The 25,905-nt window shown below is 34.9% G+C and overlaps 1 protein-coding gene across 2 annotated transcripts in view; it reads right to left on the minus strand.

The window, feature by feature from the left end:
• Nucleotides 1–25,905, minus strand: part of Fhos (Formin homology 2 domain containing) — a 135,900-nt gene that overhangs the window by 14,321 nt on the left and 95,674 nt on the right. For both annotated transcript variants that reach the window (XM_089240658.1, XM_089240659.1), the window contains 14 exons: nucleotides 25,680–25,785; nucleotides 23,190–23,284; nucleotides 22,248–22,359; nucleotides 21,592–21,686; nucleotides 21,348–21,491; nucleotides 20,980–21,044; nucleotides 20,077–20,235; nucleotides 19,786–19,868; nucleotides 17,536–17,733; nucleotides 15,488–16,584; nucleotides 12,556–12,714; nucleotides 7,446–7,628; nucleotides 6,092–6,211; nucleotides 2,731–2,892 (listed from right to left, as the gene is read on the minus strand). In XM_089240658.1, coding sequence (XP_089096784.1) covers nucleotides 2,731–2,892; nucleotides 6,092–6,211; nucleotides 7,446–7,628; nucleotides 12,556–12,714; nucleotides 15,488–16,584; nucleotides 17,536–17,733; nucleotides 19,786–19,868; nucleotides 20,077–20,235; nucleotides 20,980–21,044; nucleotides 21,348–21,491; nucleotides 21,592–21,686; nucleotides 22,248–22,359; nucleotides 23,190–23,284; nucleotides 25,680–25,785 — 2,778 coding nt within the window. The remainder of the gene's footprint in view (nucleotides 1–2,730; nucleotides 2,893–6,091; nucleotides 6,212–7,445; nucleotides 7,629–12,555; nucleotides 12,715–15,487; nucleotides 16,585–17,535; nucleotides 17,734–19,785; nucleotides 19,869–20,076; nucleotides 20,236–20,979; nucleotides 21,045–21,347; nucleotides 21,492–21,591; nucleotides 21,687–22,247; nucleotides 22,360–23,189; nucleotides 23,285–25,679; nucleotides 25,786–25,905) is intronic.

The following is a 25,905-nucleotide window of genomic DNA, read 5'->3' on the forward strand; positions in this document are numbered from 1 at the left end:
CAATGAATCATGTATTAACAAGTGAAGAGGACATTTCTATATGCAAGAACCTTCTAGTTTGAAACAGTTTGTTGGACCATCAAATCCTCCACAAATGCACATCTGGCAGTCTTCTTTTACTTGTGCATATGTGGGAGCAGTGGTGCAAAGAAATTGAACAAGTCGTAATTTATTTTCAGTGCTTTACAATCTGTTGAAATTTTTGTCGAATGACTTAAAATTATGATTTGTTTTAATAGTTTGTGTGTGTGTGGCTTTTACTCTGTAAGTTTGACTCCAAAAATTTTATTGAAATTGAATTATATCATTATATCTATCGAACACTATATCTATTCTTTTCACATCAGACTGCAAGAAAAGCAGCATGATCTTTTTGAAGAATGCCTCAGCAAAATTACCAAATGTAATAAACTTTTTTAATTGGATTTGATGGACAAGTGCCACATACCATCAACAATATAAATTTTTGGAGTATTTAAAGCTATAATGTCATGCTGAGAGGTTGTACCATACACATGACAGTTTTAAATGTCAAGGGCTAGTTGTGATTTTAGAGATTTTCTGTGAAATCCTTCTTTGTCAAAATGATATTTGCAGTAGTCAAATATTTCATAGGATGCTAATATTTTTGTATTAAATCCATGTTGAGAAGCCAAAATATATGATTTTTGGAAAATAGTTACATCTGTTGTATCTTGCAATTTCTTGTTGGAAGGGGTTTTTTTACACGAGTAGGCTATCTTCAAAGTTGTGAAATATCCTTTTTTTTTTAGAATAAGATAACTATTTACTTTTCAAAAAAATCGTTTAATTTCCTTTAATATTAAGTAAGCATTGTGAACTAGATTCTTTAGCAAGTACACCAGAGCAAACGTTGTGAAGCACGTACTCCTCCATTGTCCTTGAATGGATTACAAGCATTGAAACACTTGATTATGTTTTCAATATTCATTTTGTCTTTATTAATCCTAGATTGTGTCCATTCACTATGGAAATTAGTCAATGTCACCTGTGTAGTGCCAGATTTTATTTTAAGATATGAAGAGAGAGAGATTTAAGTGAACGCTGTTTTAAATGAATACAAAAGCAGCCATCTTTGCAGTGCTTCTTCATTTTTAGTGATGCCAATCAAGCCTCCAGCCACTGCAGAAGATCTGTTCTGCGACTTTTCTAGAGGTAAGTCGCAGGTCTACTACATTGAATTTACCTTCTGTTTCTTTGACGGACAGCATCCCTCTCTTCATATCATGTATGACTTCCAAAGATATTTTTAAAATATCTTGTAAATAAAGCGTCACTACACATTTAGTGTGATTCATGGAGCAAAAGTAAGGTAACATTTGTCTAGTAGTTATTAAATGTAAGTCATAATCATTACTTCTATCAGCCATAATTGGATTCAAAAGAATTTCTACCATTTCACAGTAATTATTTAAATATTTATACATTTCATTTTCGGGAGGGGGGGGGGACGAAAAAAATTTGACCATAAAATGGGCCGACGACATCCAGAATATTAATACTTGAACTGTTGTGAGCTTATATCAACTGAAAAAATGCAGTCCTCATATTTTGCATACTCAACTCCTTTCAGCTCCCAGTCTATTAAGTGATTTTGAAAATACATACAGAATGTATGAGAACACACAAGTGAAGATATTAGAATTCAAATGAGTTACATTTGAGGCATGCTGCATGATGATCAGTCAGTTGACTGTGAAACAAACCATGTGCAAAAGAAGCTCCATGAGTGTCATTTATGTTGTGCTACAATTTTTCCAGTTGTAGACATTTGATAGCACATTGAAGATGGCTGAGTGGGGGTTACAAATTCTTTCAAGAAAGATCAGAGAGTGGTTGCTGCTTTTAATAGCTAAGGGGATACAAGGCAATGGAGATTTACCAGAAGATAGTCATCAGGTTTGGAGAAAGTGCTTGTAGTGGAAAACTATACCTGATTACTTTTTTTTCCCAGAGTAAGTACATTTCATTCCTTCTGGTTTATTGCAAATAAATAAATTACTTATGAATATTCAATGATAGCAGTAACAGAAGGGCGACCATAAAAGGTTGTGATAGTATAAGTCCAAGTACAGACATTGACAATGCAACAAAAGTGAACCATTGATTAAGTAGCTGTCACTTTGCAAGTAAGTTCAATGTTTTCATTGGTACTGCTCACAGCATTGTCTCCATTCACCTGAAATACCAAAAACAGTGTGATACCAATTCAATATCACTCATGCTGATAAAACACCAGAAAGTATAGATGGTTCTCAGTTTATAATATTTGTTCCACCACAACAATGAAGGTAAAACTTTTGGTACCACATATTAGCAGTACTTGAAATGGGGGCGCCAATAATTTGAACCAGAAGGAAAGCTTGCTGGTATGCAGTAGAAACACAATGATTTCAGTCTGTTGAGGAAGTGAAGGATGCAGCTGAGATAAGATTCAAGTAGCAACCATAATTTTTCATTAAGGATGGAGTTTGTGATTACCCAAAATAATGGGATGTCTGCCTCATAGAAACGGGTGATTCCTTTAAAAAAACATGCTTGCTGAAAAACACTTTATTCAGACACATCTTGTATATCAATCACTATACATGTTGTTTTTTTTAAAATAACACAAAAGCAGGATAGTGATTTTATCATTTTAACTCTGATAATAGAAAAATCATGACAAAAAAATATCAAACTTATATTAAACTATCATGCAAAGCATACCTTTGATGCTCTAGTGACTGCACCAATTTCAGAATAGAGATCATTAGATTTAGGGAACTTTTCCATAACTAGATGACACACATGATGAAGTAATGAATGCTTGTGAACAGTGTCTTTGACTTCAGGAACTTTTGAAAGGTACTCTATGTGAAAGCCTTTTATCTGATATGAAAGAAAAAAAAACACAACATATTATATGTAGTAGGAACTTAGTTAACTGAGATAAAATTGATTCAAAAATCTTTAGAAATTTTCCGTTTTGATTGATTTTGAAAAAGTAGGCAAAAGGACCTATACGAAGATTTTTAACAGCTGGTTGATGTAAAGATATATTTAGGAAAGAGAGAAAATTCAACTGCTCTTGCAGGAAATCGAACCCACGTCCTTTCACTTTCCAGTTAAATGCCCTAGACCAGTGGTTCTCAACCCGGGGCCCAGGATATTCCAGGGGGCCATGGAGGAAAATATCGCAAAAGGGGAGCCATGGCTGCTGATAAGGGAACCATGAATAAATTTATTAAAAGAGTGGCCAAAAACATTTAATTTCAAACAAAATGCATAGAATATTCTTTATTTGCAATTTTTCTCCTATTTAAGTAACGTTAACATAAAGATTTTATTGGTTGGCAGGATATTTTAATGCCGGCATAAGGATGTGAGTAGTTGAAAGATGAAATCTAGCCCTTGAAATATCAAAAATTTTAAGAGTTTCATGAAAACAAGCCCAATGATTTATTGTGTGTGTGTGTCCAATTTCTCATAAGTAAGGCTCTGATCTTTATGACCTAAAGATGAAATGTCGTTGTTGATAAGTGATTAGCTGCTATGTTTCTTCTTTAGGTCATTAAAAGCAGAGCCCTTGTCTTAAGTAATGTATTTATGCATACAGCATCACTTTATTGACGATGATTGACAGTAACATTTATTTGAAGACAATCAACCAAAAAACAACGTTAAATGCAGATAAAACGGTTTTGTTGACATCAGAAGAGACGGGCCAACAACTTTATAACTGGGTTTTTGAGCACACAGTGTCCATATAAAAAGTTAACATTTTTATTTTAATAACTATACAACCCCTTGCAACATGAGTGGCATATTTGAGTACTACACGTTATTTTGATAATTTTTCTAATTGAAAGTATTCCTGCAGGGCAGCGGTTCTCAACTTCTTTTGACTTGCGGAGCCCTTTTTGGTCTATAAATTTCTATGGTGGAGCCCTGTTGGCCAAATATTTTAATTATTTATCAATGTTACTGATTTATTTATATTATTTCAAATATTTATTTATTCATTTTTCAAATTTACTGTTTTTTTTACTTTCCTCAAGCTTCCGCAGAGCACCAGTTGAGTTATACTGCTGTAGGGTGAACGTGGTTTGCCAGTAAAATACTATACGTCTTGTTACCGATGCACCCTGTACATTATATATAGTAGTGTCTGTTATATGAAATATTGTGTTGTGTTTAAGCCAACTTACACATTGCTTCGTTCACCTGTGAGAGAGAGGTCACATTATGAATTATAAAGCCACTTGGAGATAGCGTGTCATCCAATGAGACATCAGATTTTCTCAATGAATGCAAATCTCACCATATTGAAATTATAATCAATAAACCAATAATTTTCTTATTTGAAATCTGATTATTTATAATTTCTGATTAGTTTGAAATTCTGATTTATATACCCAAATTCAAATTTATCCAAGAAAAACTAATTTGTAAATAATTCAAACTTCATCCTGTACAGTAACTTGATGACATTATGCCGTCTTCAAGCGCAATGTTTACATTGATTGAAAATTATTTATTATATGTTTTTTGTACTGTGTTGTATTATGTTTATTTTGCTTTTTTATTATTTTCATAAATTACAAATTAATTAAATTCAAACACATATTTATACTTCAAACAATATTTGAATAGTTGTCTGTTAACGGGAAAACGGGGAGGGGGGGTAGGAAATTTATCATCATGGTCGCAAGGGAGCCACAGGAATGATGAGATGATGAGAAATGGTTAAAAGGGGGCCATGGGCTGAGAACCACTGCCCTAGACCACTAGACTACAAAGGCAATGAATATCTCAATCTTCCCTTGGAGCTTGTGTGCACTGAACGGGACCGTACATGGACGGTCAGACCTAACTCAGGCCAATGCTCACAATTGCTGACACTGCCGCCAGATGGTGACTTATCCGAGGATGATGTTACTCTCCGCTATCCATAAAAAGGTTTTTAAGAGCTGGCTGATACGGAGATATATTTAGGAAAGAGAGAAAATACAACCGCCCTTGTGGGGAATCGAACCCACACTTTACTTCATATATCTTCACATCAGAAAGCTGTTAAAAACCTTTGTATGGATAGCAGAGAGTGACATCATCCTCAGAAAAAGACATATGATGCTTTGTGTAGCAACAAACTGGTTCAATAACAGCTGCAACTTGTGGTTTGGTTAGAGCTCTAGCATTGTGTGAACCTAAAGAGTAGTTCAGATGGCTTTGAAACAATATCTTCAAAGTATATCTTACAGTAATCTTTGAAACATTGTAAATTATACACGTAAGTACATCACAGCAATTTACTAAATATAATTTTTTACTATTCACATTTGATATTTTTATTGCATTGTACAGTGATTTAAAATAATCTTTGCAAAAATTAATAGTTTCTACCATTTACATCTTTTATTCATTTATTTATTCTATTCAAACTTGGCAAAAAATTAAAAATACTCAATCAAATTTTTATTATTTGAATTTATTACAATCAGAGGTAGGTATGGTCCATATAAGCTCAGATAACCATATCCCTATTGCATGTTCAAAAAAATTTTAAATAGCTTTTATTATTTTGCTGTAAAAAAAGGTTGCTATATTTAAAAAAAGAAGAAGCTATATGTTTAGATGCGTAGTTATTATAAAAATGTTTGAGGATCTGAAACGAAACATGAGAAGTAAGTGAAACTGTCACAAGTAAGTTGTTTCCAAAGACGTGGTGCTCAGAGGTTTGTAAAGATGATCAAGATTGTTGGGAGAAAATGTTAATAAATTTGATTTCAAATCTTAGCAATGAAGATTGGAAAATTATATGTCAGTTTACATATAATTTTCCATGTTAGTTTACCCATATAATCATAGTTTTCTATTGTGAGAATAAAAAAGAATTTTCATGTTTGACGCATCATACTCATCTACCGTGGTAAAGCGAAATAATAATTCAGCAAGAAAAATTAATACATTCAATTCAGGAATGCTTGAATTGAAATTACAATTATATAATCATGTACAATCATGTGTACACAAACACATCATATTTATATTTCTATTAGCATTTATACTACACACAACATTGACTAACCTCTGCTCCATTAAGGAAGTTGCCAATAGAACGTAAAGTTGACAGGATAACCCTAAATGTTTCACTGCCTTCAATTTCTCTAATGGCTTGCTTCAAGTCCATAAGTGGTTCTGCAACCTCCTATATATTTTCAAAACGGAAAACAATGAAGTTCTTTCTGTTTCATATGATAGTGACTTATGATGAATGATATGAGTGATAAATAAAGACAATTAATGCATTGTCATTCTAAAAAATCAATAACAAACAATGAATGAAAAATAAAGATTTTTAGAACCTTATTCCAAAACTCTTCCCATATTTGTTTTTTCAACTTGAAAAGGATATGAGAAAGAAAGAAAAACTCAACATATATTCAAAATTTTTTGTGTAAAGGCATGCAAAGACTGGAAACTGGAACTATTTTTGTAATTAAATTAAAATTTTCAGTTAAGCTACAGGGTTTTTTCTGGAATGATGATGTGAATTATAAAGTAAATTCAGCATCATTTGTATTATGAAATTGTGATGTAAAACTTTGGTAAGTGAAATGATGACATAGGTAAATGACATATGCAAAAAAATAAATGATTTATAAGATTAATTTACGCAAATAAGGAATTCATGTAAATATAACTACATTGGAAACTCTTTTTACACTCACTCTTGGGAACTCAAAAGAACGTGATGGTGTAAGTGGAATGACAAATGGCAGATGTAAAAGTTAACAAAGAAATATTATAAATATTATGATTTGTGGGGTGGGGGGGGGGGTTCACTCTAAAGCCTTCTCTTGATATGGCTTCAGAGATTGGTGGCAAATTCTCAGTTAAAACAAGTAAGCAGTTTGCTCACTCATAATTTATGACAGAGTGTCTTTTACTTGGTTGTTCCTCCGTTGTTGTTCATGAATGACGAAAAAGTGAAACAGAACCACACACACAACTAGCAGAAGGCTGAGCTGATGGCATATGATGATGATAAGGTGACATTAATGAGTTTTTATACGCCTTTTGTGAGGAAAACAAATTTTGACTGATTTTAATTCAGCTTCACAATGGAAGACAATGTTGAAAACTAGTAGTACAAATGCAGTCTTGGCAACAATACAATTATTCAATCATTACACTTCAATTATAGTTTGAAAAATTGATGGCAGATGGTAGCATTAAACAGAACAAAAACTTCATGTTACGTTCACAATGCATACATGCACATTCTGGCATGTACCAATTTGTTAGAAATTCTGTAGAGAAATTGTATGAGGTGCATGTACGGTTACGTAGTAATTGAGTGACGGCTTGAAAGGTGATGGTATAAAGAGGTTTCTCCTATAAATTTAATCACTTTTGGATAACAGATAAAATTGTAGTACCCTTTCAATGGATTCATAATCCAAACGAAATGCCCACAACCGGAGTCTAGCTTCAAGCTCACTTATGGATGATAAAGTGAGGAGAAACTGTTCAGCGCTTCCAAGTGGCACATCAGGATTAGTCATCTGAGCTTCAGAAATCCTTGATTTCTCATCCTCAGTAGGAAGCATTGCCAAAATTTTCTGCAATAAAAAACCATTTTTAACTTAAATCTTATTAAATGCATATTATAGCTTAGTGCAATGCCATGGTATCGGAAAATCAATTACTGTATTTCTTTGCTTTGTGCAGCAACATGATTTTAGAAATATAACTTTGGAGGTTTGTGTCACAGCACACATGCTGATGTGTGTTGCCCACATAATTCTTTTGTTTACATCGAAACAATCTTCCAAGTTGTTGACTATGAACATAACAGCATGACATCTAAATATCAACAAACTAGATGGCATTTCAATTATTTAGAATTTCTTTTGAGTATTTTAAAACATTTTCTAAAAGCTTATATACATCTGAGTACTATGCATTGTCTTTGAGTGGTATGCTGAACTTTCCTATCAATATGTACAGATACCACAAAATATTTCATTGCAAGACAAGCAATGGGCATTAGACAAATGTCAAACTTGAGTGGATCAAGTCTCTTGGTCGGTACATCAAGGAAACTTGTATTGCGCCTCCTGGATCTTGTATAGTCAAACCTTGTAAGAAATACAAGTAATGCTAAAAGCATGCATACATGGGGGTAAAAAATCTTTACATGACATGTCATCCTTCATTCATAAAAAAAAATCTATATGAAGTGATGAAAGTTGATTGAGCTAACAATACTTTTGCTACTTAACCAAACACCAACTCCGGCCATATCGCTATATTGCAATTATTTACTGCCATTAATAAGATGGGTTGGAAATGAAGGCGCTGTATATCAGCGGTTGCCTCAACTCATTAGGGAAAATATCGTAACTATATCCTCCCTTGAATTCAAACCTGGGACCGTGACAGCAACCTTCATGGTGGTAGACTAGCATCTTACCACCATGCTACTCAGGCGATGGACATATAGTCACTAGCATGTTTGTAAGGTTCAGGAGAAAAGAGGTTGGAAAAAGGCCGAGGAGAAACAGGAGTCGCGAGAGAGAGAAACGAGAACGAGTGGAGACATTCGAAAAAGAGAAGTAGTGTAAAAGTTTGTACCGAAGAGACAGGACGGTTTCGTGGAGGTGTTGGATAATAAATTAAATAAAGTGTCTTTTTCTTCCTTTTGGGAGTCTAGAATCCAGTTATTTCGTCCTGGAATCGTAGTGGAGGTACAGCCGAGGACCTACGAACGATAAGAAGAAGAGGGGAACTTTACTGGCGCAGTCGACAGGATGAGGTCGTAGCTTCAACGACTCAAGATTGCGAGCTGAATTCGAAGAAGAGTGTCCTAGCGACGGTGGAACCACCCGGTTCGTATAGAAGGATAGTAGCAGCGTCAAGCACCCACGCTGTTTTTTTTTTGTTTTTTTTTCGTGAAGTCAACCCGGTGCTGAGAGCGGCAATCCTGCCCAGGCAAAAAGGCGCAAGTGTTGTACGGCGGTATCGAGACGATAAATAAAGATGGCGTATTTGGCAAAGGGGAACAAGGAGGATCTGGAGACCATGGCCGCCAACTTGGGGTTAGAAGTCCGACCGGAGTTCAACTTAATGCAACTAGTGAGTACCATACAGGAAAGTGAACTGTACAACGAAGCGACGTGCAGAGAGATGCTGAAAACGATCATAGGCAATAGGAAAGAAAGAGAAGAGATGGAGGAGAGGCGTAGAGAGAAAGAGATGGAGGAGAGGCGTAGAGAGAAAGAGATGGAGATGGAGGAGAGGCGTAGAGAGAAAGAGATGGAGGAGAGGCGTAGAGAGAAGGAGATGGAGGAGCGGCGTAGAGAAAAGGAGATGGAACATGAACTCGAAAGACTGAGGATCGAGACAGGAGCCATAAGAGAGGAGAATAATCAAGCTGGGCGCGGCAGAACCCCCAGCCGGGATTTCCAGAACATGATGCAAAAGTTCAGAATGGAAGAAGACATAAGTCTGTACCTGGTGCTGTTCGAGCGGCAAGCTCGTCGCGCGGCCCTGGCACGGGAAGATTGGTTAGCTGAGCTCTTGGGACTTCTTCCCTACGAGATGAACCAGTTAATTGTCCGCGAGCCGGAAGAGCAAGTACAGGACTATAATCAAGTTAAGGAATTGTTATTGCAGAGATTCAAACTCACCCCAGAGAAGTTCCGACAGATGTTTTCTTCGTGCCCCAAGAATCAAGAGGGCACCTGGAGAGATTTCTACCACGAACTGTGTACCTATTTTGATGGATGGACGGAGGCTTTGGGGGTCACGACGTTTGCGCAACTAAGAGATTTAATCATCACCGATCAAATGAAAAAACGCGTCCCAGCAGATTTTAAAGAACACTATCTGGACGAATGGAGTGATATGGTGTCACCAAGTGAGCTATCGGAGAAACTAGATAGATTCGATGATGTGAAGAGGACTCTGAAGACACCCTTTCCTAGTGACAGGACGAGAACCCCAAGACCGGTTCATCAAAATCCGAGATGGAAAGCCAACGGAAACCAGAGGCTTCAGGGTGAGTCCTGCCCACCTAAGGCGACGATGGGTTCGAATTCCAGAGAGAGAGCTGCAGTCACTTGTTACGCGTGTGGAGCAGAAGGCCATATAGCAAGGTTTTGTCCTGCAAGAGGCCAGCAGGAGCCATTGAGTCGGGCCCAGGTGAACTCTGTCCAGACAGAAGAGGGGGACACGATTGAAGAAACCACAGTTCTAACAGCACATATCACGGTGCCGGCAGCTGGTGTTGGTGCGGACATTGACACACCGCAGACCGTGAGTTTGAAATGTGGTCAGAAGACAATAAGAGGCGTAGTTGATTCTGGGACCCAGATCTCAGTCGTTAGATCTGATTTGGTTGAGATCGACGACAGTGAAGGCGAGGGGAGAATAAGGATCAAGTCCGCATTTGGCGAAAGTGAGATAGCCCCTCTGAAAATATGTATGATGAAGATCAGCGACGGCAAACACGGATACGTGCCAATTACTTGCGCAGTGTCGCGTCGCTTGATAAATGAAATGTTAATATGTCCGACGGCATACGACGCACTCTTGGAAAATGTACCAGTTCCAAGCCCGATCAATGAGCCGAGCCGTAGGGACGGTGTGTGTACTTCATCTGCCGATGGCAAACAGAAGAAGGCCAACAACGATTTTTGCATACCTAACGAAGAACTTGAAGAGAGGATCATATCCCAAGTCGAGAGCTACTTCACCAACTTCAACATCATGAAGAACAACTTTCTGCTGAAACAAATCCAGAGAAACAAGGAGGGCTACATCAGCCTGAGGTTGGTCTCATCTTTCAGGAAGGTCAAGACCCTGACCAAGGACTGGAGGGTCGTCCGGTACTGTCTCAGGAACTCGAACAAATTCCAAGTCAACGGAGGAGGCACTAAAGTGCGCTGTATTGTGCCCGTACCGGCTTGCGAGACCAGATGCGCTAAAATGACCCCGGTCTGCGACATGCCGTCCGGGGGAATGACACCCGAGTCAGTGTCGCAGTTTATATCAGAACACGGAGAAGTCGTCGACGTGGCAGTCGTCAATCGAGGATCCAAGATACCATATGTCTGTACGAGGCGCTGTCCCTACGTCAACGGGATCATGGTTAAGAAGACGCTCGCCCTCGTCAAGTGCAAGACCAATCGGGACGCGTCCGCATCCGAGGGCAAGGCCTCGCAGCTCAAGGAGATGAACTCGAAACGATACGACGATGGTCATGCTGTCAGCAGGAGGAGATCGGCAACGAACCGGTTCCCGGCTAGGCGGGAAACGTCCAAGCAATCGGACTGGCGACTGTTTTCGTGTCCATTTGCCAAAGGAATCAACAGAGCTACGAACCGGCAGTCGAAGACCGAGAAAACCAGAAGCCAACCGGCTAAATCTTCAATCGTCAACAACGGCGTACCCAGGAATCAGGGCAGGGAAAGGTCATCCTTCTCTTGTGCCGGTGGTGACCACCACCCCATAAACTCTTGGATGAACAGCCGTTATTTGCCATTCAAGGGTGGTATAGCCGCCGCCAAAGTAGCTGCTACTGCACGGTACAACACTCGCCTACCGGATAGCGTCATGCGTTGGCCTGGGGGACCCGAAAGGGTGATACGCAAGGTAATGCCGACGCCCTGTCACAGTAGCAGTGAGAAACCGAGTTACGCTCTTGAAGCATCATCATCATCATTTAAAAATGATGGATGTGCTTTTCCATGATGGGACGTGTAAGGTTCAGGAGAAAAGAGGTTGGAAAAAGGCCGAGGAGAAACAGGAGTCGCGAGAGAGAGAAACGAGAACGAGTGGAGACATTCAAAAAAGAGAAGTAGTGTAAAAGTTTGTACCGAAGAGACAGGACGGTTTCGTGGAGGTGTTGGATAATAAATTAAATAAAGTGTCTTTTTCTTCCTTTTGGGAGTCTAGAATCCAGTTATTTCGTCCTGGAATCGTAGTGGAGGTACAGCCGAGGACCTACGACCGATAAGAAGAAGAGGGGAACTTTACTATGTTTAAAACTTTTTTTATTAGTTAACTAAATGACTAGTTGAATAGGATATTTCTATATTTATAAAAATAACTTTGGGTAGCTCATTCAGTACAATTAAATGAGTAACAAAACAATTAATGAATTCTACTTGTTAATTGCATTGAATGAGCTTGACATGATTTTAATTAACTATTTCATTAAAATTAATTTAATTTCTGCAGTTGATAGAAATCTAAAAAATATTAGACTTCTCTAAAGTTTAATATTTTTTAGAGTAACTAAGCAATATTGAATACATATATAAAATTTTCATCTTATGGGTCACTTATTAATACGTTTTAAATTTTGAAGAGTTTAAAAACATTTAGATCAGCACTTTTGTTCTATCCACAATGCACATGAGATATGAGGATCTATGGATGATCTAATTGTATTTTGTATGTTCCCTGATGTAATCATAAAAGCAAAATGGATAATGTTGTTTTCTTGATAACTTCAGGCAATACCTTGAGAGAAATACTGACCTCAATTCCTTCTCTATTCATAATGGTGTTGTCCATTTTGAATATTGCTGTTTTTATGGTCCTTGGTGGTGGCAGTTTTGTTATTCCAATATTGATAGCATTGGAACGTTTTGTGTCAAGCACAATAATTTCATGCTTCTTGTTGCTCTCTTGAACTTTCTGAAATAATCATTTAAATATTTTTACATAGAAACAGGACAACATCACAAAAAATGGCTTTGATGAAAGAAAAATAAAACTAACATCTAAAATTTTTATTAATTTCTTAACAAACACAAAACATAAAAAAAACCCATACATTTTGCATAAATTTATTGTAACACATATAAGCACACACACACGAACAAAATCTATTAGAGGGAGAACACATAGCTAACTTTCTATTTAGAAGTTTCTACATACTCGATGCATATTAGCTGCTATGTGACTCAGGATAAATTGCCGGATAGATTATTGCAACAAGCAATAATAATACAACATATCTTGCAAAAGGAACAGAAATTTGAGTCCCCCCCCCTTTTCAATAAAAGTATAACAGCATTAAAGAAAATTTGTCAAGAAAAATTTAATTCTTTTAAATAACAGATTAAGTTTGCATAGCCATTATTTAAAACAAAATAACTTTATATGAGAAATCAAATTTAAAAATCTTACCTCCTTCATATGCCAATGAGTTGAAAATGTAGTAGAAGCAGCAAATAAGAAATTAAACAAAAATGTTAAACACAAAAACAGCATAAACATGCACATTATGACACTTTTCTTCTGTTCAAAACAGAAGAAAAGTGCTACTGCCAACATATGGAATACAGATAAATGTGACCAAAAAAAACAACACAAACACAATACATGTACAACAAAGCCTCTGATTTTCATGCAAACATTTTGAAAGCAAAAATAGCATTACATGTTAGAACAAAGACAGCGATATGGAAATTTTATTTTTCCCTTTGGGGGGGGGGGATACTGCTCTAATATGAAAATAAAGTAGTCTCAGAAATTTGATTTTCCAGATGATACGAGTCACAGAAAGTTTTGAATTTTTTTTAAAACACCCTTGTTTTCTTTGTTCAGAGAATGTGACTTTTTCAGAATTTTGCCTTCAAATGAAATTTGATCTAAAGAGCATTTCTATGGATCTTGATGCATTTGTGACATTCTTATAAGAGGCAGGAAGTTAGTGTTCTTTTTGAGATAGGAGCTAAATGTGATCAAAAATGAGGACCATATTTAATGAAACAATTTCATTCAGGTAACAGATTCTTCAGTCTCATGATTTGATCACAAATCATACTTTAGACTCTGTTGACCAACAATATATTTTTTTTTTACTTCTGAGGTTTATGGATCTTTCATTTGGAAATATTTTGTTTTGTTCTCAATTAATGAAAACACAATTTATAAGTAACTACTGCCATGTTACACATTTCAATTACACATATTGAATATAAACTACAAAAAGTAACTGTAAACAGTAAATGTATACTAAACTTTAAACAGTAAACAATATACTCAAAATATAAATTGAATTGGACTGAAGTTAGGCTGAAATCAATCTTGAAGCCATACCAGATTTATTATTAGAAGAGAAAATGCAATAGGCAATTACTAACTCTCTCTGTGCTGAAGGGAAATCTATCATCGCTACACACAATGTGACCAAATTACCACAAACTTTCACAGAATTGCAAGGATATACTACTGAAGACACAAACTCTTCTTATTAAAGGACGTGATGGTGGATGGTCAAAACGCTTTTGCATGTATAAGTAAGCAAAAAAACAAAAACAAAACTGAATTTTGAATACCCTGCACAAGCAATTTTAAATTGAGAAAAAGCAAAAACCATTATCTTAGACATTTCTAGTGTATAAAAAGTGGAAATATCCCTACCCCTTCAACAAAAGTCACAATGTAGAAAAGCAATGGCAATACAATACTTAACACAATAGCTCAGTAAAGCAAATGTGCATATGAAGTTGAAGATCATATGTAATGATAAAAATAATATGTAATAACTATATCAAGATTTTATATAAATACATCAAGCTATATTTCTTTACAATCAAATCTCTCAAGTTCTTCACAATAACCATCATACACTTACTGATACAAATTCACAGTGATGACTTTAAGCTTAAACTGCTTTTCTTGCAGTTATCTAGAGAGCAAAATCAAAGCACAAAAACTTTCATAATTTTTCACAACTTCTATGCATTCTTCCAATTACTAAAGAACCAAGAACCCGTGGTTCTTCCAATGCAAAAAAAAATTTTGACAACAAATTTTTCTGGCACAAAAGTAATAAAACGGCTATTAGATAGCCACAGAATACATAGTTACCGCAGAAAGTCCCCCCACTGAAGCATTAGAGCACAAAGCTTTTAGTGACACAAATGTATAAAAAATCAAACACTGCCCTTTGGAACTGGCAATAAACTCATCTGCAATAAATGACCACAGCACAACAGAAATGATTAATGATCAATTTGGATAACAACTGAACACAATGGGAATAAAAGCTTCGACTTTTTGTAATCGATAAGCTGACTTAGCAATATACAAAATTGCTGTAAGATACACAGAATCTGGAAAGAGCTCTATAACTACAATTCAAAAGTTTCAAAATCTTATTTCCATTTAACAATGAAGGAAGTGGTGGTGAGAATGGTGTTGAACAATTGGTATAGGCCATAGACAACCACATAGTTAGCTGTGGCTACTATGGTTTCATGATAAGGGTTAGGGGTTCTGCAAAAAGTGTAAGGGTTAGGGGTTCTGCAAAAAGTGTATGTTCAGAATAGAATTATACTACTTCACCAAACATCAACTCGCAATATTGCTATATTCCAATTTACTGCCATTAGAGTTACTGCCACTAACACATAAGTCCACCAGATATACATAAATAAATGCACATTGATCTACGTACCTTACTGAGAATATCTTTGCCTCTATTTTCAAAAAGATGTTCGAGTTTCTGAGTATCCACGGGAACAGGCTTTAACTCATCCCATATTGTCTTCTTTTTACCAATCCTCTGCAGCAATGAACGATCTTCTTTTACTTCTCTCCAAAAGAGCTTTACCGTTTTCTTTGTCTTTTGTAATGTTTTGGAGGAAGATTCCTCAGACACCTGATGCTGGTTCCTTCGTATCCAAGATGGCAGGCTCGAATTGTTCACTGGCTTGGGACTGAATAGAGCCACATTTTTCACAGGTTCTTGAGGAGGAGGAGGTGGTGGTACAGGTCCTCCACCCATAGGCAATGGTGGTGGAGGAGGGGGAAGACCTATTCCAGGACTCTGCATGTTATAACTTGATTCATGATTTTCTTCTTGAGAAGCATCACCATTTGGAAGAAAATCAATATCTTCTTCACTTCCAAGATCAGTGAAGTCCAGGCCATTTATAACAAGAGGTCTTTTCATAGATTTCATCAATTGTTCCCACTGGAGATCATTGTCTAATTTTTTAGGTTCCAATGGAATTTTTGGAGGGGAATCACTGGGGCTTAATGTTCTAGAATCTAAGCGATTTGAACTGGCAACAAGACCTTCTTTAGCTCGACTAATGATACCACTTGCATCGCCAAGACGTGAGATGTTATCTGGACTAGGAGACTTTAAGCCATTTTCATGCCTGGGAGAGTACCTCTCCTGAAGATTTTTCATGCCTCTGTCTTTCCTTAAGTTGTTTATCACATTTTCATCTTTAACATTATTAGAAGAAACGAAATTGTTGATGTTGTTCATGGGAGAAAGGCTTTTCCGAAGCACATCATTCTGAACAACATTACAGTTTTCATCATCTTGACTTTTTGAGTACATCATACTGAACATCCAAGCTTTTTTATTGGTATCACTTTTAGCAGATGGAAGGTAGTTTGACTTTGAAACATCAGACAAATGATTTTCTTGCTCCTTTTCAGGAGTTCTATCACATTTGTTTCTGGAAAGGATATTCTTCTGATTCTGCAAACTGACATTGTTCTCAAAACAGGAACGCCGCCTCTCCACCATAGATTGGACTATAAATCCAAAGAAAAAAATATTGAATGCAATACAATGAAAAGCAAAAATGTAGTAAGAAAAATCAACGCTTAACATATATGCAGCGAAAAATAAAAAAATAAGTAAAATGAATAGATGAAAATCAAAATTTTTCATTAAAATTACAGTATAAAAGAGTGTTTCAAGAAAAAAATGGGCCAAATTTCCAGAGGAAATAGAAGGCATAGTTGGAAATGAAAAGTTTGACTGATATATATATTACTGCTAAAGTGCAGAAATCAGTTATTCTACAGATTATCTAGATATTACGCAGATTAATTAGGGTGATCTTAATGGAGTAAATCAGTTAATCTGCAGCTAGGTAATGTGCACATTAACGGCTTTCAAGCTTTAGCGGTAACATATATATATATATATATATATAAATTTTTTTTTCTTTTTTTTTGTGAAACATGCAATGTATGGAGTGAAAAGCACTTTTGTGTGTTAGAAATTTTTACTTCTGATCACATGCATCTTGGGACAAAAATATTTGCATCTAATGGGATTCATGTTTGGCCAATCTTTTTTGAAAAATACTCTGTATATTTATACACAGATATACACATCAGATGGTTATAACTTGTTGGTTATCTAAAAATTTTGTCCTTTTGTCTTTACCATGAACCAAATTTTAATTTGAAAATATGTTGGAATAGATATAATTCCCAGGAAAAATAATTTGGAAATAAAGAAAATTATTTTTAAAGCAATTTTAGAGTAAAAACATTATAACATTAAACAAGCAGCAATACTTTTATATTTTTTTAAACTAAATTAAATTAATTTCAATTTGAAAGTTGCTTATCTTTCAAGTCTGCGCTGTATGAGCATTTAACCAAAATTTAAAACATTAATGGAAGCATGTAGATTATGGTATAGAGCTTATAGACACAGCTGATTTTATACAAATTCATACTCAAACTCACATGGTTTTTCTTGGTTGACTAGAGTACCATTTTCACTGCTGCTATCAGAGCAGGCACTGCTCATAGAAGACAGGCTATTCCTGTCATTGTTATTCTCTTTATGGCTCTGCTCTTGCTCTTTAATAAACGATTTGTTTCGAGCATCTCTCTCTCTTCTTCTCCTTCTAAGTGCTGGAGTTACACCATTTTCATCTTCCCCTAAAAAACATATAGGCCTATACATCTCAGAAGTTAAAAATATTATGGATCTGAATTTAGGCTTCCAAACTGACTGGACTGTAAAACAAAGTAGAAAATATAAATTTTTAATGAAACTTTTGATGTTAATAAAGTTTAATAGCGGGCCACTGGCAGAACTTTCATTAAAGAGGGACCAAAGTGACAGAGCAATAGTTTTAACTATTATTCTATATATATACACATACATATATTATTTTGTCATGTTTTGGAGAAGAATCATACATCCCCCCCCCCCCTCTTGCTACAACCTTGTTTAGCAGGGAATCAAAATCCCTATAAGAGCAAATTTATTCTTAGAGTAATTGATCAGAATCAGCTCCGAACTAGAAGTCTAAAAAGCAATACAGTGATACCTTGGGGAGCAAATGCCTTGGCTAACAAATATGTTTTTGATAATTTTGCTTTGGATAAGGAATGCGGATTAAGCTAGCGAACATTTTCATGAATATGGATGCATGTGTTAATATAAATCAGCTGTGTCATGATCTGAATTTTTACAGCAATCATCATCAGAATTGCTGTTACTCGAACCAATACCATGTATAGTATCTATTATAGTTGGTGTTGCTCAAGTCCGATTAACTCATGTCCACCTCAGAATCTTTTTTTTCCACATGCACCTAACACAACTATTTCTGAATTTTTGTGAATCATTTCAAGTAAGGTGAAAGATTCAGCTAATAGAAAATGTACTAAAAAAAGAGCCTCTGTCTTCAGAGCACATGTTCTTTCAGTGCAGGACTCTTATCAAACTGAGCAGTCTGGGAATTCTAGGAGCTTATCTTTTCCATCTGCTTGTATCAGATGCAGAAATTAGCTGACCAAACCACAAATGGATGGACACCTACAAACTCCATGGAATTCTATCAATGCCAACTACTAAAGCTGGTGTGTGTGTGTGTGCTGCGTGTATTAGTAGACAAAATTGGTTGTGTGTGTGCGTGCATAGTGTAAAATAAAAATATCTTCAATATCGCTCATCTTCTTGTAGATTCGCATTTATCCAAGTTTGAAGCTGTTAATTTTAACCTTCGGTCAGTTTTTGTCTTTTTAATAACATTCCTCTGTGTTTTAAAAAATGTATCCTTAAATTTGGGGCAGAACCTTGAACGAACCAAACAATTTTCTATAGAAACCTATGGAAAATCATGTTTTGGCTTACAAAGATTTCGGGTAACAAATGTGATTCTGGAACAAATCGTCTTCGTTATCAGGTATCACTGTATAATAAAACACGATTAATAGTAATTTCTATATATTTTTTCGATATCAGCAGCTCCTACTTACATATGCGATGATAAATCAAACACAATTCATTTAATAAACTAAACAGATAGAATTTACGAGAAATTGACAGAGAATTTCAGATAAATGAGGTTTAGATAAAAGTAGCTGATTCCCTCTTTCCACTTTCATCAATTTTCAATCTGCTTATATCATCACTTTTTCTCGGTTCAGAAAGGTGAAGGCATAAAAAGGTTCCATTGTATCAACCACTGTCAGTGGCAATCACAAGATATCTCGCCTAATTTTATGCTTTATATTTCAGCAATTACAAAAGATATCTCACTTCCTTTTAAAATCCTCTTATTTCGGCAATGCCAAACCCAGAGATCTCTGCAAAGCAGGCTTTTTTCATAAAGAAATTTTCCATCTTTCCCCAACCAGTCGAACAAATGTGAATGAGTGAAGCCAGCTTTCATTCTAACTTTGATAACAGATGGAGAAAGACTGCGTTCGAAGACTGCGCATCTATTTTTGCCCACTTGTGGTGGTATAAGAATATGCCTACAGTATAAATAATAAAAAATCCTAGACTATTTCTCTAACCTGCAAAAAATTGGAAAGAAGTCTTCTTGACAAAAGTTGTGACATTTTACAGAAGGTTTAATAATTTCCACTGCGGCAATTACAATTCGGATCAATGAAATTTATGGATTCATACACATATAGTATAATTTAAGAAATAGCAAATCATGGCAATGATACATCATTTCTATGTTTTCTTACCTGGAATATGTTCTCCATGGCCATTGAAATTAGAAAGATCATGGTTGTAGTTATTTTTCAAATCTTCCTTCATTTTGTGATTTCTATAAGGTGACATTCAATCACAAATTGTTAAAACTATGTTGAAAAAACTAATAAAAAACAATGCTAAAATAAAATCAGAAAAAACAAAAATTACAATTTTTAAAAATTCATATTTCCTGCTTTATAAATACTATAACGAAAAATAGGGGAAAATTTTTTAAATTTTTTTATACATTTTAAATCAGAGTTTAGCAAGTTGATGCACACCTGTTATCCTCCCATATGAATGGTGACTCTTCTGGTGTTTTTTCTAAGCAATGATTGTGCTTGCTCTGTTTGTTTGAGCCTAAGGTATCAACGGAATGTCTACGACTTTTCCTACGATCATTTTCACCAGGATATGATTTCCGACTTCGAGGAACCTGCCTGAAGTACAAAGGCCATACAAATAAATTAAAGATAACTTTTTACATTGATAACTGATATATTATAAAATTTTACAGGTATAATTTATACTAGCAGGCAATACCAACAAGATATCATTTCTCTAGTCTGTATGCACCACACAACACTCCAGCACAGAATCATTATAACCATTGGAATACATTATTGCATCTTACTATATTGTCATGCCTCACACGGGAAAAAACAGGCCCATGCAGATTTAAAAAACAAAATTCAGAAAATATTGTTGATGAGATTAACAATTTTCAAAATTATTCAGCATGACAATATTTCAAACCATGGAAAACTAAATTTGAAAAGAAAAATTCAAATTTAAGTTGTTGATTGGTCAATGAGAGAGCGTATCGAAAGTTCTCATTTAGGCATCTACGTAAATAAATGTGATTATAAGTTATTCTCATTGGCTCTTGTGTACACATATATCATGATATGACTAGGAGACCAAGCGAAACAAACTTTGCCAATGGTAATGCCCCTCCCTCCTCAGGAGAAGAGGGGAAGTAAATTTGCAGATTTTCTTTAATCTTTCCTATTTACATATACTTTTTTTTCTGCAACTCTCCCAGGCAACATTTCTTCTCGGTTTTTTGAAAATTGTTACTAGTTACTTTTAGTATGACTATTATTATGTTTACTTTATGTTTAGGCTATTTTCAAAATCAAACTGTTCTCATCAGAATTCGCAAAAAAAAAAAAATCAATTACCTCAATCGGGCGTCTAATGGAAGAGGTTTGCAATCTGGAACACCATCTTCATGCTTCATAACAGCCTATACAAATCATATGAACATGCTTTAATTGTTGTATACCCATATACAGTGAATCCAACTTATAATGTTTTCAAAAAGTTGTCATGGAAAAGTGTTGCAAGCGGGAAAATGCTTTAAATGGGATACCTTGATAAGCATTAGTAAGAATTAGGACCATGAAAATAAGTCATTTAGGAAAATGTTCTAAGTGGGAGCATTATAAGCAGGATCCACTGTACATGATATGATTACTGAGATGTCATTATGAGAGCAACTGAATTTACTATTCCAAACAAGATTCTTTAACACTTGAACTCAACTCACCTCATATATTTGGAATTGCTGCAGCAAGTCAAGATCTGTTCCTTGCTTTGACATATAATACTGGATCACATGTTCCATTCCTTGTTCTTCAAGAACATCTACCACATCATAGTAAGTGTCTTGATCAGGAATCCCATTTAATGTCTGATTAGCAAATAAGAAAAACAGATAGCATGGTAATTAGAGGAAAAAATCTCTTTTCTATGGTATCAATTTGAAACTTTTGCGGATTACAAGTACTCACTTTGTTTATGAGAGTTGCAGCATATACTAGAAGTTCCATGTCTGCAGAATCTTTTTCTTTAAGTAAATGCATGATATGTGACCAGGGTAGTAGACCTAAAGTGGAAATAAGTATATTTGTATATAAATCAAACTTAATGATAAACACATTATAAAAACTTTTGAAAAAAAAATTGTCAATTGAACAAAATTTTGATAACTGCATTAATAATCTAAACATTATCATCTACTTCATCTAAAGATAGTTTGCAAAATATATTCTTAACATGGATACCACAATAATCAAAAGTTGAAGTTTTTTTTATCAAAAAATACAAACCTTGGCTATTTCTAGTAAAACAAAATATTTGTATTTCCCGGCATGACATTGTAATAATAAACTAACAAATCTTTGATAGAAAATCGGTTTTAAAAAATATAGAATTTGTAGAAAAACCTGTTTTCATGTTGTTGAAAGTTAATGTGATATCCACTACATGCATATATACCAAAAGATAGAAAGGAAAAGGCATAAAATCTATCAATCAAAGTGTAGATGATCTTCAGTTTATACCATTCAGACATTTTTCCATCAAAAATTTTTAGCTGTGGTGTTTCTTTTTTTCTTCAAAATAATGTTAAATAATAATAAATAAACAATCAAATTAATTTTCTCACCATTGTCTGAATCCACAACTGAAACTGCATTAATTAACAGCCGACAATTTGACTCTGTATATTCCACAAACACAAGAAGCAACTTCAATGCTGTCTTTACAACAAGACGATACTGAAAATAATAATAACAAATTAAACACATCACATATAACATGAGGATTACATCTTGCTATCTAATGCTATAACATACAAAAAAAATTGAATAAATATAAACCATTTTTTACAGTTTCATTTTTTTTTAAACTAATCTCTTCATTTCAATTTCAAAAAGGTAAACGGGTCTATCATTAGAAAATACTTTCTCCATTAATGATATTCATACAGTGATAAAAATATTTTCATCACTGAACCATCGATCATTTCTGCATTCATCAAAAGTGTATTATTAAGTAACTGATTAATTATTTTTCGTGTGAGGCATGAATGCTCCTTAGAATATTTGCATTGGTACCAAACATGGAACTGAAAAAGATATCAGCACCAAAGTATTTAATTATGTGTAATGCTGATGATGTCGTTTGATATAATAATAATTGAAATAATAATCGAATCCCTCTATAGTCCTCAAACCATAAAATCAGATTTGGCTATGTCATGTCTTGTCACATTAGACAATTTTATTCAATTCTTTTAGATAAAACCATTGTACATTGAGAATAGCTCACAGTAACTGAGCTTTCACGATTGGCTTGTCCTAGAAAAGAATAGAATTGTCCGTGATGACATGATGTGCTGTACCCAAGTCTCAACTTGTGGTTGGGGGGGGGGGGACTATATCCTGCCATTTTTTTCTTAGTCTGCATAATTCTTGCTTCCACAAGATTTTATTGTTCACAAAAAATAACGCCATGGTCTGATGTTTAAAAAAACATTACACTCAATAATTTAAAGAATTAAAAAAAAAAATGTTTAAATTAATCAAAAGAAAAAAATAGTAATTACCTTTGATGCAATCAGAGAGTATAACCATTGAATAGTTTCATTATGTTCAATAACACCATTCATGCCATCAACATACAACATGACTTGTCCAAGAGCTGTTTATTAAACATAAAAAAATCTGTGATCAACGTTAATTTTGATAATCAACCTACAGTACAAAACTCTACTATATGCAAAAATTTGAATTTGAAATTACTGAATTAGAAAAACAAAAAGAAGAAAAAAATTGATCAAGTGTTACAAGGAGATACAAAACTCAAAGTAAAAACTTTGTGAGGTGGCAGAAAGATTTGACTTATAGATTTTTTTTTTTTTTTGTCAAAAAATGCATGTCTGCAACTGGACCATGGAAGTACAAGATGCTTTTATAAGCATATACACAGGTTGGTTCTCCCAACAGGAAGAGGGGGAGGGTCATAGAGAACATGTACAGCAAACAAGAGGTGAGGTGAAAACCCTCATTACTCCCCCCCCCCCACCTCTCTGTAAACATGCACGGGTGATTTACAGTCCAGTTCTGGATACACATTTAAAACATATTACAGTTGCAATTGAGGACATATATTCTTCAATTAAAAATATGTTTCTTTCAGCGAATTATAACACCCTTTGAAGTTTTTATGTGAAATTTCGAATCACCCCTATCAATATACTATTTAAACGTGTTACATTTATCAATAACCATAATTTCGAAGTGGTTCTTCAATTTTTATTTTAAAAGAATAAAAGAACATTTTCATGAGAAAATTATAGGATAAATTGAGCATTCATATGCTTTCTTAGCTGGTATAAAAAATATATAGTTAAAAGTGTTGCTCCAGTAAATGTGCTAGTGCTCCTTAATTAAGTATATGTGGTCCAGTATATAAGGGGCCACACAATTAGAGCATTAGTACTCTAACTAGTCATTTTTGTTATATCTAGTCATATATTTGTTCATAGCCTAGATCTAACCAGCCAAATTTTGTTTCCTCCTTTACAGCCTAGATCTAACCAGCTCAATTTTGTTTTCTGCTTTACAGTGTATAAGGGGCAATTTAGAGAAGTGATTCTCAACCTATTCTGATTCGCGGAGCTCTTTACAACGTATAATTTCTATGGGGAGCCCTGTTTGGATCAAGGAGCTCGTTTTAGTATATAACTTATATATGGTGGAACTCTTCAGACCTCTATTTTTATTTATCAATCAAATTGACTGATTTATTTTACTTTCCTGAAGCTGCTGCAGAGCCTTGGGAAGTGCACAAGGAGCACCGGTTGAGAACCACTGAGTTAGAGCATTAGTGCTCTGTGGCCTTAAAAGTTTGCAAACCATTCTCTATGTGAAGGTTTTAACAACTGGCTGTTGCGAAGATATATTTTGGAAAGAGAGAAAATTCCTTCTCTATGTCTTGAGGATTTCCCCCTCTTTTTTTTCTACAACAGATAAGGCCATACAGAAATACAGAAAGGATGGAACACATTTATAGGACGTAGGGAGGGGAAGGGGTGAAGCAAGTAATGAACATTTATTGTGTAGATTGGGTTTAAATTATACCACTGAAGTTAATCATCTAGGAATGCAGTAGACTCTTGACTATCCGGTCTCCATACTTTCCGGCATAGTTAAAAATTAATAGATAATTTTTAATTTCTTATTCTTCATGATTCCAAGATTCACAAAAACCAGTTTTGTGGTGTGGATATGCAAAATCAACCATTAAAATCTCCCATGATGTGCTTGCTCAAAACTTCACCAGTTTTTGCATGGGTTAGAGAATAAGTGGAGGAACTAAACAAAGTGGAAGATTACATCATAAAAGAGGGCTAAAAGGGAGAAGCCCTCAGTCATCTACATCAAAAACTTTTAAAAAACTAAAAACCTGTGAGTTTTGACTCTTTCATCTTAGACCTAACTGTACACATTTGCATTATCATTTACAAATGAAGAGTGAAATAAGTTTGAATAATTTTGTAAAAGAAATAAACTGTTTTACACTAATGTTTTGTGTATTTTAGAAGCATAAGGTATGTATTCATTCTGTACAGTTTAAATGATTTTACATTTCCTGCAATCAAGATAGACACAAAAGAACTTATCCTAAAACCTAAAATGTGCCCAATATTTTTATCTTTGGACCATTACTTCTGTAATAAATTTTTAAAACGTAGTTAGTTCAGTACATAACAAACATTTTTTAAGTACTTGCCTGGACTTATAGGTCAGAAAATATGAAAAGTTTGAAAGGTGTTTTTGTGATGGCATGGGTGGAGGTAGGGAGTGAGCATTTATACAACCACGGCCTATGCTGCTTTTCTGTTATCCGGCCCACCCTTCTGGCACATTAGGCTGGATAGTCCTCTACAGTATTTCATTTGATGTTTTTGTGCACAGAATTTAAATTTCAATTATCTTAGCACTTATGGAATTTGTAGAGGACAAAATGTGTGAACAAAAAATGCACGGATGTTCACACAAAATAAGAAAAATGCGGAGGAAAAAATCATTACCTCGAAGAATATAATTTTGATAGTTCTGGTCTGCTTCTGAGCCAACCTTGATAAGACATGCCAGACCATCATTTTGAACGAATTCATGAACAAGGTCTTTATCATCCTGGAAAATATTCGAAATTTTCAATTCAAAGAAAGAACATTTGTTTTCCAAATGCTTTGTACATATTTAAACATGTGTACATGGAAAAAACAGCTAATTACATTTAATTAACTAATTACA

The sequence above is a fragment of the Pholcus phalangioides genome, unplaced genomic scaffold (genome assembly GCF_987345545.1).
Source record: "Pholcus phalangioides strain wild (caught in Gottingen) unplaced genomic scaffold, Ppha-v1.0 ptg000013l_1, whole genome shotgun sequence".
Taxonomy (NCBI): Eukaryota; Metazoa; Arthropoda; class Arachnida; order Araneae; family Pholcidae; genus Pholcus; species Pholcus phalangioides.